At 34.6% G+C, this 18,408-nt stretch overlaps 1 protein-coding gene across 2 annotated transcripts; it reads right to left on the bottom strand.

Annotated features, from left to right (window-relative positions):
* Positions 1–6,944: 6,944 nt before the first annotated feature.
* LOC121768883 (nucleolar protein 14-like) lies at positions 6,945–14,090 on the bottom strand. Of its 2 annotated transcripts, none has more exons than XM_042165482.1 (14): positions 13,698–14,090; positions 13,447–13,581; positions 12,980–13,139; positions 11,975–12,036; positions 11,101–11,160; positions 10,764–10,976; positions 10,397–10,525; positions 9,505–10,191; positions 9,222–9,414; positions 8,898–9,091; positions 8,202–8,303; positions 7,933–8,072; positions 7,516–7,788; positions 6,945–7,433 (listed from the first exon to the last, which is right to left on the bottom strand). In XM_042165482.1, the coding sequence occupies exons 1-14, from the start codon at positions 13,920–13,922 to the stop codon at positions 7,169–7,171; spliced, it is 2,838 nt and encodes a 945-aa protein (XP_042021416.1). In that variant the 5' UTR covers positions 13,923–14,090; the 3' UTR covers positions 6,945–7,168. The 2 variants fall into 2 exon arrangements, with proteins under 2 accessions (XP_042021416.1, XP_042021415.1); XM_042165481.1 differs by having other exon boundaries at positions 11,975–12,039.
* Between the last annotated feature and the right edge of the window lie 4,318 nt (positions 14,091–18,408).

Genomic DNA, 18,408 nt, shown 5'->3' on the forward strand with positions numbered 1-18,408 from the left:
TTGCAACTCCTGTTCAACTCTTGTTTGTCCTTAACTCCTACTTTTCATTATAAAATTTTTAATCTTCGTTCCTAATTTAAATCAATTTAATTGAAAATTGGGACGGAGGGAGTATCATTTTCAGTTCACTTTAATTAAAATGGTAAAGTAACATTGTACATTCCACTCATAGTACTTTTACTCATTTATAAAATTATGATACGCTGCTGCCATTGGAAGATAGTGTCACTTGACAACAATGACGGAAGCAGACTGACGCCATAGAATTTAACAAATTTGAAGTCCGAACATTTCATCTGCCTATAAAAGGGCCTTTCGAGTCATGCTTAGTAACAGACTATCTCATGTGTTGAGAAGAGATCCACCCTTTTCTCAAATATTCTACTCATAGACATGGCTTCCAAATATGGCAGTGGAAATAGCTCATCATCGAAGCAGAAGGAGAAGGAGAAGGAAAGCGGAGAGTCGTCGAGTCTGGTGGCGGTAGGGGCGGCTGCTGTTGGTGTCGCCGCCGTAGCGTGGTGGGGCCTCTCCAGCTTGTTTGGTAGTTCTGATGAAAAGATGATGAAGGCTCCAGGAAAAAAATATTCCATTCCGAGGAAGGATTTTGACAGAGATCCTGCTGAGTGGTTCCGTAACAATCGCTCCAAATAATTAATTATGATGAGTGGTTGGTGTTAAGTTGTTTACTTTCACCTTAATGTTTCTCTGTTGGTTATCATTCTCAGTTCTCAAGTATCCCTACGTTTTTTTTTTGGGTTTGTTGTTTTGTATCACTACCTATGTGTCCCTCAAGTTTGATGTATTTATATAAATTATAATAGCAGTAGTAACATCTTTTGTCAAAATTATTCTGCTTCTGACATTTGACGCTGTATATGACTATTGCGCTACTATAATTGATTATAATTTATAATCAAATCTTGCAGATTTAATTTATTTAATGCTTACGTAGTAGCACTAGTTTTTAGCTAATTGTTGATTCGTCAATACTACGACGCTGTCGGTGCAAAATTATGGTTATAGATCATGAAAATTTGTGATGGCTCTTGTACCATGTTATTGAATTTTTTATCTTGAATTTAAATCACTTAAAACTTAAAAGAGCAGTCAAGATCGACACAAAAAAAACTATTGTTAAAATCGTATATTTTCATACAGAAGCTTACAATCTTTATTGACTTTATGAAATTATTTACCCATAAAAGAAGGCTAGTCAAGATTTACACATTTTATATTATCAGGCATCATTATCATTATTACTGACAATAATATTTTTAAAGTGACGAAGATTAGTAAAAATGCTTTTAAAACTAGAAATTAGAATTAGTGGGTTAATAATGACATGACTTTTGTCGGACTAATAGGATTTGAGCACTAACGATGATTGGGCCCTCCCATAAAGCCCTCCCATTCCACGTCAGCATTTGGCCAAATGGTCAATCTCCCTCCAATGGTGGAATGACCCTCTCTTTCCATTTCATTTTCACCTCATCACTATTTTATTTTAATTTTTTTTGCACTTCTATATTTAATATGTTATCAAATTAAATAAATTTAAATCTAAAAATAATATAATACATGAAATAAATTTTAATTGATCTCAAATATGTGACAACTTATTAAATAATTAGATGAAAACCTAAATATGTGACAACTTATTTATTTAGGAATACTAAAAAATTGATACCGTTGTTTATTTAATAAATTTATTGGCCCACTAATAAGCCCAATTAGAATTAATAAAAGAAGTTTAAATACAAATTAGGGTTATATTTTTCTTCTTCCTCACTCACAGGCGCTCTTCTTCTTCCGCCATGTATTTCTTCTTCCTCTATCTCTCTTTATCTACTCCTTCCCAGCAAAATACAAAAAAAAAATAATAACTTGAGAGGACCTTCGATCGGCCCTTCCTCCACAATGGAGGGCCGATAGAAGGGCCCTTCTCAGCGGCATGGGCCGATATATCGGCCATTTGGGGGAGGAGGGAGGGGGCAATCGATGGCCCGTTCACCGCAATGGTTGGCCGATGGGAAGGCCCTCCCATCGGCCAACCATTGCTAATGCTCCTCTAAATTATATACTCCATCTGTCCTCAAAGAGTATGAACTATTTCATTTTTCGTCCGTCCTAAAGAGTATGAACTTTCTAAATTTGAAAATTCGAACAACATACTACCCCTACACATCATTTTATTTACAACTTATACCATAACCATTAATAACTTATACCATTATAATAATATGTGGATCTCACTCTCCACTAACATTATTTCCACTACCCTTTCTCTCCCTCTCTTACTTTTCCCCTTATTTATTAAAACCCGTGTCGAACTCATCGTTCATACTCTTTGGAGACGGAGGGAGGAGTATATATATATAAAGAGAGATATGATATGTTGTGCTAATGTGCTCCTTAAAGGAGCATTAGAGTGTCCACAATAGGGGGCTGCGGTGGCCGCCGTGGCAGACTATAGCTGGGCCGGAGGGAGCCGCGGCGGGGGGATGGACGGCAGGGAGCCGCATTTGCGGCGAGGAAGGGGCGACGGGGTCTTGGGCGCTGCGACCGCCGCGGCGGTGCCGCTGGTTTTTTTTCAAAATTTATTTCTATAAATACACCTATTTCTCTCATTTTTTTTGCTTCACACATTCATATCCGTATTTTTATCTCTCTAGATTTTACTTCTAATTCAATTAAAATATACCAACAATCTATAAAAATATGATTTGTAGTCGTGACGTGACTGTTTATTGAGCTGGATAAATTTTTGTAGCCGTGGAAGAATTTTATGGTTGTCCACCCTATATCGTTGACACTCTTAGTGTGAGCGACACGTGACCATGCACCCATGCCACCAAATTAAGGGGTGGATCCCCTGCGGTGCACAGCACTGCTGTGCACACTCACAAAATAATTTTTTAATAATAAAAAAAATATATTTTATTATCCCCTGTGTCCACAGCACAGCAAGGGATCCAAATCCCCAAATTAGTCCTCTGTCTTCTTTTCTTTTAATTTGGGCCACCTTGTACCTTTATTTTCCTTTTTCTAGTCCTCTGTCTTCTTTTCTTTTAATTTGGGCCACCTTGTACCTTTATTTTCCTTTTTCCGTCTTTTTCTTTCTATTGATTTTTAATGACTTAAGCCTTTTTTTAAGTTTTCCACTTTCCTTCTTTCCTCTTCCCCCTTCGGCCCTTCCAATGCTGCACGTTTCTTTCATCTCATTAGTTTTGATGTGGTTCTTCTTTCTTGATCCAAATTTCCTATTAAGCTCACATCTTCCCTGGCTTTTTTGCTCATTTTTGCATGATTTCTATTTCATTTTTCCCCCTCCTATTCTCAATCTCAAACCACTCAAATAATATTTTTCGTGTTTCTACAATTATTTCATTATTATTTTGTAAATTTAGATTTCTTCATCTCTCAGATCTTGATTACTTTTTCTCTATTTCCTATAAAGACAAAATCTATAATTATTGCTAGTGAAAATTTGCAGGCGAATAAGTACTATTAGCAGACTAGCAGCCCACTAATACACAGAAGTTGAAAAGGTTGGGAAAAATAGAGTTAAGAGTATAGAAAATAAAAGGAAAGCCAGAACATGAGTGACAAAGATTTGTCGCCTAAATTAGGCATCACTCTTGTTGCTTAATTAGTAGTAGATTGTAAATTGGGGTTCACAAGAATTGAGAGAAGTGCAACTTTATAAATAGTACATCTTTCACTTTTACATAAAAATAAGTATATGATCTTTGTTTTATATCATTTTTGTACCTCGTGACAAAAATAATCCTAAATGTCAAACATGTGATTTTTGGGCCATAGAGGGTATTTTTAGAAATTTAAATTAAATGGTACCAAACATGTGAATATTTTTCTACCTTCTTTTTCTTCTCCAATTTAATTTCTATTGTTGGATTATGAATTACAAGAGATAAACATTAGACGGGCGTAATACAACCCAAAAGAAGGAAAATAGTGGAAATAAGCCGAGTCGAGGAGGGATCTTTCCGCAAGACGAGATACGCTCCGGTGGTGCTCTCAGATTGGCGTGTCGTCCCCAAAGATAAAACGGTTTTCGTCTCTGATGAAGCAACACCGCAATCAACAGAGTTTCGGCGAACTGGATGGAGGTGAGGGCAGAGCTTCGACAGAAGAATAATGCACAAAAGGGATAGGGAGCTTATGAATGCAGATAATGCTTTGAGTGTAGAGATTTCAAGTATATCTTGAAATGTCTTTGTGTAGAGAATGCAAGAGTGTGCATCAGTATTTATATGTCAAGTCCAATGCATGTGGAGGTGTAGTCAAATCACCCATTAAGCTAATTGTAACGGTCGGCGGTTACAAACGTCAATCATTGAGCATGAACCTGAACGGATGTATCTAGAAACCTCTCACGTAGTTGTTCATTCCAGAAATGTATATGGACGACCCGATCAATGTGCACGCATTCTACGAAGCTTTCTCCGTTTGCTAAATTGCCATATTGTTTTGTCTACGTGTCCAAAATAGATTAATTAATTAATTAATTAATTTCATATCTCCATATATCGTGACATATTTTAATATATTATTTTTTCATTCATCAGGAATCGGTTTAGAGAAAATGAATATACCACAATCATCTACTCAGAGCGTAGATCGATTATAAATTATTTAATTGTTTCAAAATTAAATAATCCGCCACTTGTACGACCCGGTCCAATTGAGTTGACCGAACCACAATTCCAACATCCATTTCTCCTTCTTTATCACATCATGTAATCCAACTATTTGTTTTACTGAAAGTCTTAAACACATACTAGTAAATAACCGGTAACACATATAAAATTACAAGTGTGATTTATATACCACTGGAACGATCAATAATCTAACCAAATCTTTTATTATGCAACTTGAAAAGTAGTAATAAAATACTCCCTCTGTCCCAACTTAATTATCAATCTTTTCCATTTCGGTCTGTCCCAGCTTAATTGTCACACTTTATTTTTACCATAAATGGTAAGTAGGTCTCACATTCCACTAACTCACTTCATTCACATTTTATTATAAAACCAATATAAAAAAGTGAGTCCCACATTCCAATAACTTTTCCACCAATTTTTCTTTACATTTCTTAAAACTCGTGTTAACTCCAAGAGCGACAATTAAGTTGGGACAGAGGGAGTACAACATTACGTCTATTATTTGCATTTCTAAAATTGGTTAAATTATGCAACTTGAAAATAGTACTCCCTCCGTTCCTAAAAAATATGAACTATTTATTACACCCTCCGTCCCGTCTAAGATTACACATTTCTTAGTCGGCACGTGATTTTAAGGGTTGTTAGTTAATATGGTTAATTGAAGAGATAAAGAGTAGGTGTAGATATTAAATGGAGAAAGAAAAAGAGTTGAATAGTATATTTGATAGGAGAGAGGAAAAAATGGTTGGATGTATTAATTGGAGAGATAAAGTTACCAAAAAAAAAGTGTCATCTAAGTTAGGACAAACTAAAAAGTAAAGTGTGTCATTTTAGTTGGGATGGAGAGAGTATTATTTTTCAAAACGAATGCAAAAAATGAAATGACTCAGCTACTGCGAAACGCAAAATAACGGAAGGAGTAATATCTTAGTGTAGGTTTTTAAGATTACGATTTTGCATGGCATTGGGAGGGGACATAGTCACATAGACCATCTGATTCTCTACTATTAGTACTGCATGAATGCTCTACTTTTGCATCGGTTAAAAGCACTTATTCAAAATTTAAAAGCGAGTATTCAAATTTTATTTATGTAAGTCTCCTCGTAACTTGGTGAATATTTATTGTATTTGGAAAAATATTATAGAATATATAGAATAGAATTTTTAATATTTTTCTGAATGAATAATGAATTCATTGTATCCCCTTTATATAGAGTGAAAACAAATGTTAGCATATCTTCTATGATTAAATAAAGTAAGTTTAAATAAATATGTATTCTGTGATTCCAACAAATTTATATCAGGAATAAATAAATGGATTAATGAGACATTTCCGGCTGTATAAATAGCCTCTATCTATCCTCTTCACTATTTCATTGTCAACAATATTAATATGTATCATAGTCATGGAATTCCAATCTGGTAGTGGAAATAGGTCATCATCGAAGCAGACGGAGGAGGATGACGGAGTGATGTCTGCCCTGAAGGCTGTTGGTGTCGCCGGGGTGGCGTTGTGGGGCCTATCAGGATTTTGAGAGAAATCCTGCTGAATGGTTAATTAATTATCATGTGTGGTCCACATTTATTTTCTGCTTAATGTTTCTCTTCCATTTCTACTGTTGCTTATCGTTACTTATGTGTCTTCTTAAGTTTCATCTATAATTATTTACATCTTTTGTTTACTTTGTCTTTTATCTATGGAGTATATTTATTTTAAAGAAATTAGGATTATAAATTTAATGTTAAATAATAACATAAGAAAAATAATTAAAATAATAGTCACAGCCTATGTAGTGTAATGTGGGGGTAATTAATTAAACTCCACACAAAATGTTTCGCCGATAGTTCAAATTAGTACCAAAAAGTTTAATTTAACACTATTTGTACATAAATTTTCATTTGTGTTTTAAGTCAATTAATTATGTTAAATAAATATGACAAATAGTTTAATGTGGTGCAAACCTTTTTAAGATCAAAACAGTTTCAAGTAAATACATACTGCAGAGTTATAGTAGAGTAAATACATACGTTTCGTCTTCTGTTTGAATAATTACGTTGCCAAGATCACAGTTGGCTTGGACTGGATTTTGCTTTTATCTTAGTTTTATTTTTAATTTTTTATTTCAATTTTGTTTTATAATTGTTGAATATAAATTTACAATATATCCACTATTTTTTGTTTCTTAAATAAAGAATGTTGTAAAAAGTGCTCTGACATATCAAGTGGCAGGCAATTGTATTTTAGATGGCCTAAAATGGAATAGAACATGTCTATTAACTATTTTTTATAGATAAGAAAACCAACTATCCATGAAATAAGAAGAATTATGGGTACAATAACACAAACTACAACAGAAAAATTGAACTAAATCAAAAACTTCATCCATGAATCTGTACAGATGGGATGAAGCAAGCATCTGTAGAGTATCTGGTCTTCAAACAAAAGATAAAAATTACCAGAAGAGACCGGGTTGTCATCTTCATCGCCTTCTCTTCTTATTTTTCCCCAACTGGCCAGACTTAAATGCATGCTCCTGTTCTTGGAGGAAAGCTCTATACTTCCCATACACCTCAGTTTTTTCTTCCTGCATTCGCGCCTTATCCCGTTCCTTCACCTCAAACAAGAAGTGGTTATCTTTCCTTAGTTCACGCACAGCACCTCTCGCCTCCTGCTGCAGTTGTTTCTTCAACTTCTTCCTCTCCACTCGCTCCCGATCTGGATCATAATCTCTCCCCTTCACAAAGCTGCCACATTTCCACAATCCCACCATCAGTTGTCTCTACCACTTAAAAAATTTAATCTACTTGTAATGGGAAGATGACTTACTTGTCCTCAAACTTTGGAATGGCAGTTTTGATAGCCTTCTGCTTTCGGATTCTCAGAGGCAGTCGCAGCAACTGGAACTCCTCAGATTTGGTCTCGATAAGCTGTGCCACATCTTTGAATTCTTTCTTCAATGCATCCGGTATCAGATCTTCTTCTGCCAGTCCGTGTAATATTTTGGCCATTGGCAAAAATATCTCCGGGAATGACTTGATTCCCTCGTAAATGTCCACAAATCCTTTAAGGTTCCTAATAATTGCACAAAGTATGCTCGCCCTGCACATATATACAAACAAACAATTGCAATCTATGATAATTAACATCCACATCTGATATGTATGATGTATCAATTAAATAACCCAAAATAATCTATTATCAAGCTTGTGATAACAAAAATATGAATTTTAAAAAAAATATTACCTGAAATTGTCCGAGGTAAAATAAGGAGAATCATCTGGCAAGTCCATTAATGTTAGAAAATCCAAAGAGTTAATCTCTTCAACTTGTCCTTGCATATGGAGTAATGGCCTTAGAGCCTTTAATTCCATAAGATGGCACAACTGTGTCAATAACAACATTAAGTCATTGTTATCCGAATTTCAGGCACCTTAACTATAACCAAATAGATGAAGGTGACTTTGAGGTAAGGCAAAACCACATTTAAGAGCTACTGAGTTGTGAAGAAAAACCTGAGAAGCTTCGTATCTCTGTCTGTTAGTTAGAGCTGCCATTAACATAGTCTGCAAGAATGTAATAGCCTCAGGGCAGAACTTTTGGGATTGTCTACTGACCTGCAACAGTTTGCCATTGTAAGTACAGTACGAAAGAAAAAGTTGGAGAGGGGGGGGGGAGAGAGACATTAAACTTCAAAACTCATACATAGGAATCAATTCTCACTTCACGAGAAATGCAATATTGATAAAACCATTTGCAAGAGAAGATTTTCAGGGAAAAAATGCTGATATTTGCACCTGTAGAAATGTATGTTCACTATTTCTCAACAAACATAAATCTATATGAAGGAAAAAAAATCACAGTTATTATTGACCACTGAGTTGAAGCTGGAAAAGAAAAAAATAATATATCAAGTTAATCTAATCATTTATTCCGAAAGAAAATCCACACAAGCAATTCAATTAAACCCGGGTTATAAAAGTCGTGTATGGGGCACATGAAAGAGAAGGGGAAGGAGAGTGGCCGAACAGAATTCTACAGCACGTTTGCCCAATTTAAACTATCAGTCCCAGAAATATGCCGCCACTTGGCACTAAAAAATGCTTTAATTTCTGGAAATGCATTATGTACTGGAAGAGTTAAAGAAACCTCCAAACTCAAGCAGCATGGAGAAAATTATGTATCAATAAAAGTAAAAAAGATGATCTCACAGATAGCAATAAAGAGCACAAGAAGGAGCCAATTGCAATATCTCGGCCAGAAGTTATCGGACACCGCATAAGGTATTCAGAAATCAACAGGATAGCAGGAGTCATAACAGCATGGCGGAAATCAGAGCATGGAAAAATCATAGACCACAGCCTCATGAGGAAAAGTGTCTTGAGAGATGGCCAACAATTATTTCCTGTCATGGAAAAAAGTGTTAAAGAGGTAGATTAATAATAAGAGTCCACACATCAGCAGATGATCCCCAAAGATATACCAGCTAAAAAGTTTTTTTTTAATATAGCATTTTTATGGATGATGCAGCCAACCTGTATTCTTAATATCCTGACAGAACAGGGTACGGGTATGAAGCAACCTCTGACGAGCACAAATGGCTGCAAAGTACGGGATCTCGGTACTCATTTCCATTAGTGGCTTGACGAGCAAATTAAGTAACTTGAAATTTAGTGGCTTTGTGCTTGCTAAAACAGCAAAGTATTGCAACAATATGCCATAGAACACCTGGAATCCAATTCAATCGATATATTACAGGAAAATACAGTATAATTTCAAGAATAATAAAAACACAACCAGGCAACACACAAATCATACCTGCATCTTTTTCCGATTCTCGGCTGCAACAGCAATAGCGTTATATGTTCGAATCCTCCTGATAGCTTCCACAACTTGATCATCAGAAAGATCTTTCAACAAGGCACTAAATTCTTCAAAAAATTTTGGAGCTTCAATTGTGTATGGAAGCTCCCCTTTCTTATGCACATCCTCTTTAATAATCGTTTTCACTCTGAGAGCACCTGCATCATTATTTTGATTTCCCTTGGTTTTAAATATCTTCTTCTGGTTTTCCATGATAACTTTTTTACCAGTAGCATCATCACTGCCATTATCTTCTTCTTCATCCTCTGAATCAATTTGTTCTTCATCACTCTGTTCCCAGTCCTTGAGAGACTGAGCCTTTTCATCTTCACCTCTGCTCTCTTCTGATCCTTCTTCTTCCTCCTCCTCCTCATCATCATCATCATCTTCCTCATTATCATCTTCTTCTTCTCCAGAAGTTGGGGCATCTTCCGTCTCAGGATCAGTAACACCATCTTTTTTAAGTAAGTCATCAATCCAGACAGCTTTAGTCTTTGGAATGGCTTCAGAAAAGGAATCACCAAGATCATCCCCAGATATATGACTAATCTGTTTTGAAGCTTCACCGTCATCATCTTCAGAATTCTCAGCATCTTCATCGCTGGAATCATCACCAGCAGCCATCCTTTTCCTACGTTCTTCCTGAACAATGTTCAATACTCAGGTGAGCTTTCCAAGTATTGTTATATGTGCATCAGCTGGAAAGCTGCTTCTTGCAAGTTCTATTGGAGTTATGCAAAAATCCCAAGGATGCAAGTATGGTTCCAATGTGTAGCTTTATGCACTTTCTCCAAATTTGTTTACTTTTTCCAGTTAGTTAGGTGAAAGAAGTACTCAAGAGTTGTACCTCCAACTGCTCTAGACGCTCCTTCTCTTCTTGTGCCAGCTCATCAGGTGCCTTTGTCCTGTCCGATGGCCGAGCCCTCATATCAAGTGCCATTTCACCCACCAGTTTGTCATAATGATCAGGTTTTTCCTATAATGACCAATTAGTCTCCAAACCATCAAAATCATCCTGTGCGACTAAAGCATGGCAATACTAAGATGCATAGGCTATTGAAAATCATAGTTTAAAAAAAAGTAAAACAGGGACAAGATCTATCTTCAACTTTCAGTAAACAAACCAGATGGGCTACTTCAATACAAATAGCAGAAGGTATGGGATCTAGTATAGACGATGTAAGAGAATAAAATAATTTAAGATAGAAGTGTACATGCTGAGTGGAAACTTGGTTATGCATTCTAGGTGCCTCCTTTTCCTTTGCATTATCATTTGAGTTTCTGCTGTTTACAAGAGCATTGAGAGCACTCATTTTGTTTGGTTGTGTCAACGACAAGAGGGCCTCAGACTGAACTAAAGAAGCAAAATCCTTGTCCAATTGCTCGGTAAACTGTTCGCTTTCTTCCTTTTCCTTTGCTTTTTGAGCCTGATAATTGTAAGGTGTAAAAACAAACAAACAAACAAACACAGGGAACACCACAAAAGGGTCAGTTAGAAAGCTTCACCAATAGTGATATTCAAAGTTCATAAAAACAAATGCAAGCTGCGACCTTGAAAAATTTGCTTTTGAAAATAATATCCTCCATCACTTCCTTCTTGGTTTTAGGCCTCTGCATTAAAAAATGTCACTTAATTAGAAGCAGAAGTATAAGTGTAACTAGGAGCTAATGCATTCAGTACTGCTAAATTGCTAATGATAACATTCCAAATATGGATAAAATTTTCAGCAAATGTTCAGACAGCATAAAGGAAATCTTAAAACTGGTGCTTCCTTTTCTCCACAACTAAACATGATTTCTTTGATCCTATTGCATATCCAGAAACAAATGAAACAGGAATAAGGAGTTGGATTCCCCTCAGAAATAGGACTACAAAAACGAATACAGGCAACACAGACATTATGCTCAATAAATATATGAGCCAGTAACAATTAGTAATAGTATGAAGCAAACTCCACAGCTCCAAACCAGGAAGCACACCCCCCTACTCTTGATACCCACCAGTGTCCTCAAGTCTTTACATGATTAACAATCGTGAATAAATGAATGGGGAAAGAATAAAGGACATGCTTGTTCCTGTCAATGATTATATCCTGAACTTAGTTCTAAACATTCTGCATAACACCAAATACTAACACACTAAGTTTTTATGGACTCAACCATGAGATGACCCCCTCCCTCCCCCCAACCAAAAAAAGGGCAATTTGAATATCAATTCTTAATAAAGATAGAACAAGAACAAAATGGATATTTGGAACCAATGCGAAATCCAACAGCAACCATTAAACTAACAGAAAAAAAAATGAAATGCATGTAGATGGGATTAGAAAAACTATTAGATGACACAAAACAAACAATCATACTAAGAATCTAAGATAAAACAATAGGATAAGCAATATATCCAGTGCTTAAAATATAATCTCACATTCTGTTCTTCAGCAGATCCTGAAACTGGTTCACCTTCTGCCTCATGGGGATCAAATTGTCCTTCTGGTCAGAAATATAGTCTGTTAAGTGCAAAAAATAAAAAAATGCATAGCTCCTGGTTTATTGAATAAATTTTTTGTGAAGCATATTCTCCACATATCAGACTCAAAACTGGACATGTATCTTTCTCAATTCGATCAAGCCCAGGGAAGTTATTTCAACAGCACCATTCTGCTCAAGTAAAATATACTAGCCAAGCATGGGCCATAGTGCCATATCATTTGCAAGTACCAATGAAGCCAGGAAAGGAATAAATGTATCAATAAAGCATTGAAGAGTTTTTTCATGAAACGTTAATTTAGAACAGAATAGAGCATAGGAAACATGCTTGATGATCCCAGTGCAAGATTATGATCTTCAAACAAAGAGATATATCCTTATGAACCCAAGCAAGCAAATAAGACTTTGCCATGAACTCATAAGTACAACTAAAAATATACCGGATATCGTCCTTTTAGAATAGAAAACTGATGCTCCTGAGTTGCATAGATTCCACCCAAGACATAATCATATTATCAAGGAGTATATTACGGTCTGATTATTCCAGAATATTTACAGAAAATATTTTCAAAATATAATTCATTTCAGCTGGGGAAATTTTCTTTCTCGGAATGGTGACTCGAGAATAATAATATGTATGAATCCATATTGGATGAAAAATACTCGTTTTCCATACAACCTAAAGACATCTGCTATATACAGTAAAACGTGGTTTAGAATCTCAATGCTTGATTTGGATCCCATCAACAATCAGTTCAACACACATTATTTACTGAAACCCTATATCCAATAAAATTCAATACTCTAGACCATATTCAGGTCTTCCTCTATTAATAATGATAGTAGGTTATATTAACAATTAATCTGTTTTTCAGATTGGCCCATAACTGTTTCAGAAGTGAAGACATAATCAATATTTGTAGAATCTAAAGAAAGTGCTTACTGTTTTGTCCAACTGGTAGATCATCATCATAATCGTCCCTGTAAAATGGTTCGTCATCTTCAAAATCATCCCTTTCTGGGAAGTAACCACCGCCTTGAATCTCAAAGTCGTCTTCCTCGCCATCAGAGAGATTGAACTTACTTTTCTTTTTTAATTTCAACTAACAGACAACCAGTAATAGGTCAGGTTTTAGTTCGGACACAGCAAACATCCATTCAAACAAAGAAAAAAAACTGAGGGACTTGATAATTCAAGTTTCATTTTCGCCCCAAAAATTCCTTGTGCATCTTCGGTTTTCCGTATATGCATCCTTTGATTATTGGAATTCCCAAGGTTTGAAATTTGAAAGTAATAAGGTGATATTTCTTAATCAATCCAACTGGAGCATCACTCAAAACTATAATCTTCAATTACTACTAAGCAGGATTTACTTGCATGGACAAAGTAAGAGCTTTCAGGAACTTCACCTGCCGTTCGCGCTGAGACCTTAAAATTGCCTTATCAAACTCCTCAAGTCCTTCATTTTGCTCTCCAATTCGCTTATCCACAAAAGTAGAAGACTTTGTACTTTGCTCATATTCTTTCAGCAGCGTCTTCTGCCTCTGCATTTCAGCTCAAACACCACAAAATTCACACTCAACACATAGCTAGCTTCTCAAGAAAGAAGCAGAAACTACACAAGCAACAACAAGTAAAGAAAGAAAGACGCAAAATGGACCTTCTGGATGGCAAGAGAGCGGGAGAGCCCGATGCGGCGTCGTTCTTCATCCTTGCGTTTCTTGCCCAGTATAGTGAATTTTCGCCGCGACCATATGTTCTCAAACGGGTTCTCCTTGGGCCCTTTGATTTTCTTTGAATCTGAATTTAAAGAGCTCAGCTTTTTGTTTATCTTGCCTTTACTTTTCTTCTTCTTCGCACTTCCTGTGCTCGAATTCTTCGCCATCTTCAAATATTGTTTACCCTTTCTCTCGTAAAACGGAGGTTGATTAAGAATCTGATGAAGCACAGAGATTGTCCAAGAACCGGAAGCTGATTAGGGTTTTAGGAAAAGTTTGGTATCTTTAGGGTTTATGATATTTGGAGAAGAAGACCGTTGATTTGGCCACAATTATGGGCTATCAGTTGGGCTTCTTTTAACTGGAGAAGGTTTTCACTAATTGATAGAGTAATACTTTTATGGGAACATAGTTGAAATGATAAAATGTGTAATTTTTCTCAAAGTACTGTATGTTTTTTAGTTATGAGGACAGTTAAATTTTTAAATAAATTTCAAAATTTTCAATCAAATTAAACAAAATTTCTTTTAATCTTTTATGGTGATACATATTTTTTTAAAAAAAAGCTTTCATGCACACCAATATTATCTTCGAAGTCTTAAAGTCGAACCAATCAAACTATTCATTTATTGGTCTACAAAATGAAAGAGGTGAGATTATATATTATTGGCATGTAACACAACTTACATGATAAAATATCAAATGAAAAGGGCTGTAATTCTATATAGCTAGAAAATTACTTTTCAAAATGAAAAAAAACTTTGATTTTCTACTGCATGGCACGACACAAATTTTATTGTAAGGGTGTGAATAAATAAGAGCAGGGGCGGACACAACAGAAATAAACATGAGTAGGGGCTAAATTTTAAAAATTCTATACAAAAATAAATTTTTATGTAATTTAAAATATTATTAGGGGCTTTTATATACTAATATGTTCAAAATATGAATAAATTTTAAAATTTTATAATAGAAAAAAATTAAAAAAATGGATTCATTAGGGGCTAAAGCCCTCCCCTCTTTACACGTGGGTCCGCCAATGAATAAGCGAGTGGTGGTAAATGAAAATTAAATGATAGAATTATGGCGTAATAAGTTGGCTTAGTGGTAGAGTGATAATAATATAAGATCAAAGGTCTAGAGTCCAAGGTCACCGTAAGTCCGTAACTAGTGGCAGACACAGGTTCAAGAGGTTCCCAAAAAAAAAGAAGAAAATTTCTCATATATTTCTACATCAAATTTTTTCTAAAATTTTTGGAAAGTATCTTCAACCATCACTTAGTTAATGTCTTTGATGTTTAAGTTGTTGGAGATTTGATGGGAAGGAGACGCTGAAATTTAGAATTGTTGAAAAGAAACTTACAACAACTGCCGCAAATTAAATAGAGTTGGAAAGAATTAAGATGAAATACTAATAAAAAAACTGTTAAATTAACATGTATAATAAGTAGTAGTAATAAAAATTGGAAAAGTATATATATCTCCTCCTCCTACTACTACTATATCGTTATTGTACTTACTTTTTAGTTTTATAAAATGGTAAAAGTGTCAGAATATGAATTTTAAAGACATCATCACTCTTTTTGTTAAAATAATTATAAAATAATAATTCAAGATTAGTTCCATAAATTTGATAGCTAAAAATTTTACTAAAAAAGATTTTGTTGAAAAAGGTTTCTCCTCAACCTTCTGCATTCAATTATATTTCTAAACGGCGGAAACAAAAAAGTTCTAATTGCTTTTTCCACATATTTCATACGAGAATCACAACTCTATATTTTTTACAACTTTAATTGGTGAGTCCAGCTGTCGCTATTTTAGCAATACATATACAACTATAACATGAATTGTGGAGTATCATTCTATTAGTTAAATATGTGTTGGATTAATTTTATTTATTAAATATTTATGCATTTTTATGACTATTTTTATTGTGGTTTTTTACATGATTTATTTATTCGTCTCTGACCGTAACACGGTCAAATCATGTATACATTTGCTCATAAAGAAAAAAATGATGAGTTGTGTTAAAAAAATGAAAGATTATTAATTTTCATAGATGAACTAAAATGAAAGAATATATATATTGAGTGGAGTGAACTATAAAAATGGTCTTGGATTATGGGCTTATCTCGCCTATAGTCCCTGGACTTTAAAAATATCGTCAGACATCCATGTACTCAGGGTTTATCTCGAAAATGGTCATTTTTCACTGTTTTCGGTCGAAAATACCCTTTTCGTAGGGGGTGGGCAATTTGGTCTTTTTACACTTTTAACATATTAAATATGATATTATTTCAGTTATGTACTAAATCTGATATTATTTCAAAATTATCATTCTTCTTCCCTTTTGTCATCCTTCACTTTTTTTTTCTTTATTTCAATATTAGATTTAATTTTACAAAATTAAATTTTAAATTTCAATTTTTAAATATCAATAAAATTTTTAAATTATAAAAATTATTAAATAACAAAAAATAATAGTCATAATCAATATTTGATAGTGTCTAATATTTAATCAATAAGGTATGACAACGTCTTAGTTTTAATCAATATTTAATAGCTTTAATCATAAATAGATCACATAACACGATTTATTCTGAAATAAATACGCATCTAATGTAAGACTAATATAATTTTCGTTTATTAATTTGAAAACAATCAAAATTTACTAGAAAATTTCAACAAAAATACTCCTATATAAAATTTTTAGTATGGTCAAATTTCTAGTCAACTTCATAATATTCAATCACAAGCAATTATAACAACTGAACGAAGGCTAAATAGAATAGCTCTTATTTTTCCATCATGATTAATATTATTTTTATGTACGTATTCAATTCAGTTGAAGATTATATTAAATAACAAAAATTAATAGTTTTAATCAATATTTATAGTGTCCATGAATTAATAGTTTTAATTAAAAAATTTATTGATATTTAAAAATCAAAATTTAATATTTAATTTTATAAAATTAAATCTAATATTGAAATAAAGAAATAAAGTGAAGGATGACAAAATGGAAGAATAAAGTCCAGAGACTATGAGCAAGATAAACCTATAGTCTATGGATATTTTTGTAGTTCACTATATTGATTGTGGTAGGATGAAGTATAAGTTCTAAAGTAGTACTCCTAATAGCATTTTATGAGGCCAAAGCGTCTCATATTAATTCTAGAACATTACTTTTTTATAATTCAAGTGAAAACACTTGCATACCATATCGTTGTAAAAGATAAAGGAGTAGTAAAAATTGACAGATAGAGAAGGAAGATTGAAATCTTATTGAAGTTGGATTGGTTCAATTAAATTAAATATCCGATGAAAAATTAATTGTATTTACCATAACTAATAGCATAACGATCAGCAACATATAAAACTAAATATTAGTACTATATAAATATATTATTTTGTAAACAGCTACGCGAGTAATAAAACTCCTCTGAATATAGTTTGTGTCATGGGTTCAAATTCAATCCCTTTCCTAAAAGAAATATCAATGAAAAAAGAATCCTAATTACCTATTTTCCGGGTAAAATATCTTCTTTTTGTGAGTACTACAAAAATAAATAGAATAGGTCTCTTGATTTCTTATTCAATCGTTTTCACTTTTCAGCACACCCATAAAGCCTCTGTTCAGTTCAGTAAATTCATTCGTCAAGAAAAGGTAAATGATGATTGGGCGAATTTTTGATGGTAGTAAATGCGGGTAAAAAATATATAGATCACGACACAAGGAATTACGTGGTTCGATTTACTGAGGTAAATCTACGTCCACGGGAAGAAAGGAGGGCAAGATTGTATTGCTTGATCTGGTTTACAGCTTACAAATACAGACTTGCTATATGATATTTGATGTTTAGAGAGCTTCTTCTTCCTCTTTAGTCTATCTGATCTAAGTTCTATTTATACATTGAACTAAGATCGTGGCTTGCATCACCACTAACTAGGTCGTGGCTTACATCACTACTAACTAGGTTGTGGATGTCGTGGAGGTCATGAGATCTTGCATGGGTCCACTATCTCTTTGTTTGGTCCGCTATCCTGCATGAGATCCTGCATGAGTTGACACCACTAAATAGATCGTGTAGTGGAGGTCGTGGAGGTTCTGCATGAGTCCACTATCTCCCAGTTCGGTCGAATACTGAGACCGAACTGCTGAACTATTGCCGAGCAGCTTTTGCCGATCTGAGAGTAGAGCTTGATTGGTCGGCTTTTACCGAGCTGTAGGCTGGGGCCGAACTCTTTGGTAATGCCGAACTGATACTCTTCCTTGGGCTTTGGGCTGATGCTGGGCTTGTTTAGTACGTACCCCATCACTACCCCCCCGAAAAGCGAAGTGAATCACTTCGGCGAAGCGAGTCACTTCGGCATTCTGGATAAAGGTATGGGGGAGGCTGACGTCAGGGGACGTGCCTTGCGCGTGACTGCATTAAATGCGACAGTAAAATCCGGCCGTTGAATCCTGAAAAGGTGGGATTCGAAACGGTGCGATGATTTTGAAATCTTCTCCGAATCTGATAAATACGTCCTTTCTTCATCATTTGGACACTTTTGCTATTGCTTCTTCTGCATTCTCTCTCTTTTGCGTAAAAATTTCCTTCCGCTTTCAAGAATTTCTTCAGAATTTCTTCAGACTTTCAAAGAGTAAGA

The sequence above is a fragment of the Salvia splendens genome, chromosome 15, assembly GCF_004379255.2.
Source record: "Salvia splendens isolate huo1 chromosome 15, SspV2, whole genome shotgun sequence".
NCBI classification, from domain to species: domain Eukaryota; kingdom Viridiplantae; phylum Streptophyta; class Magnoliopsida; order Lamiales; family Lamiaceae; genus Salvia; species Salvia splendens.

Bases quoted from the DNA above. Each gene is read 5' to 3' on its own strand.
- LOC121768883 (XM_042165481.1), bottom strand. From the start codon at position 13,922: ATGGCGAAGAATTCGAGCACAGGAAGTGCGAAGAAGAAGAAAAGTAAA. The intron at 10,977-11,100 runs GTCGCAGCTTGC...TACAATTATCAG, and splicing joins TCAAAAGCAAATTTTTCAAG to GCTCAAAAAGCAAAGGAAAA. The intron at 8,073-8,201 runs GTTTTTCTTCAC...TTATTGACACAG, and splicing joins AGAGATACGAAGCTTCTCAG to TTGTGCCATCTTATGGAATT.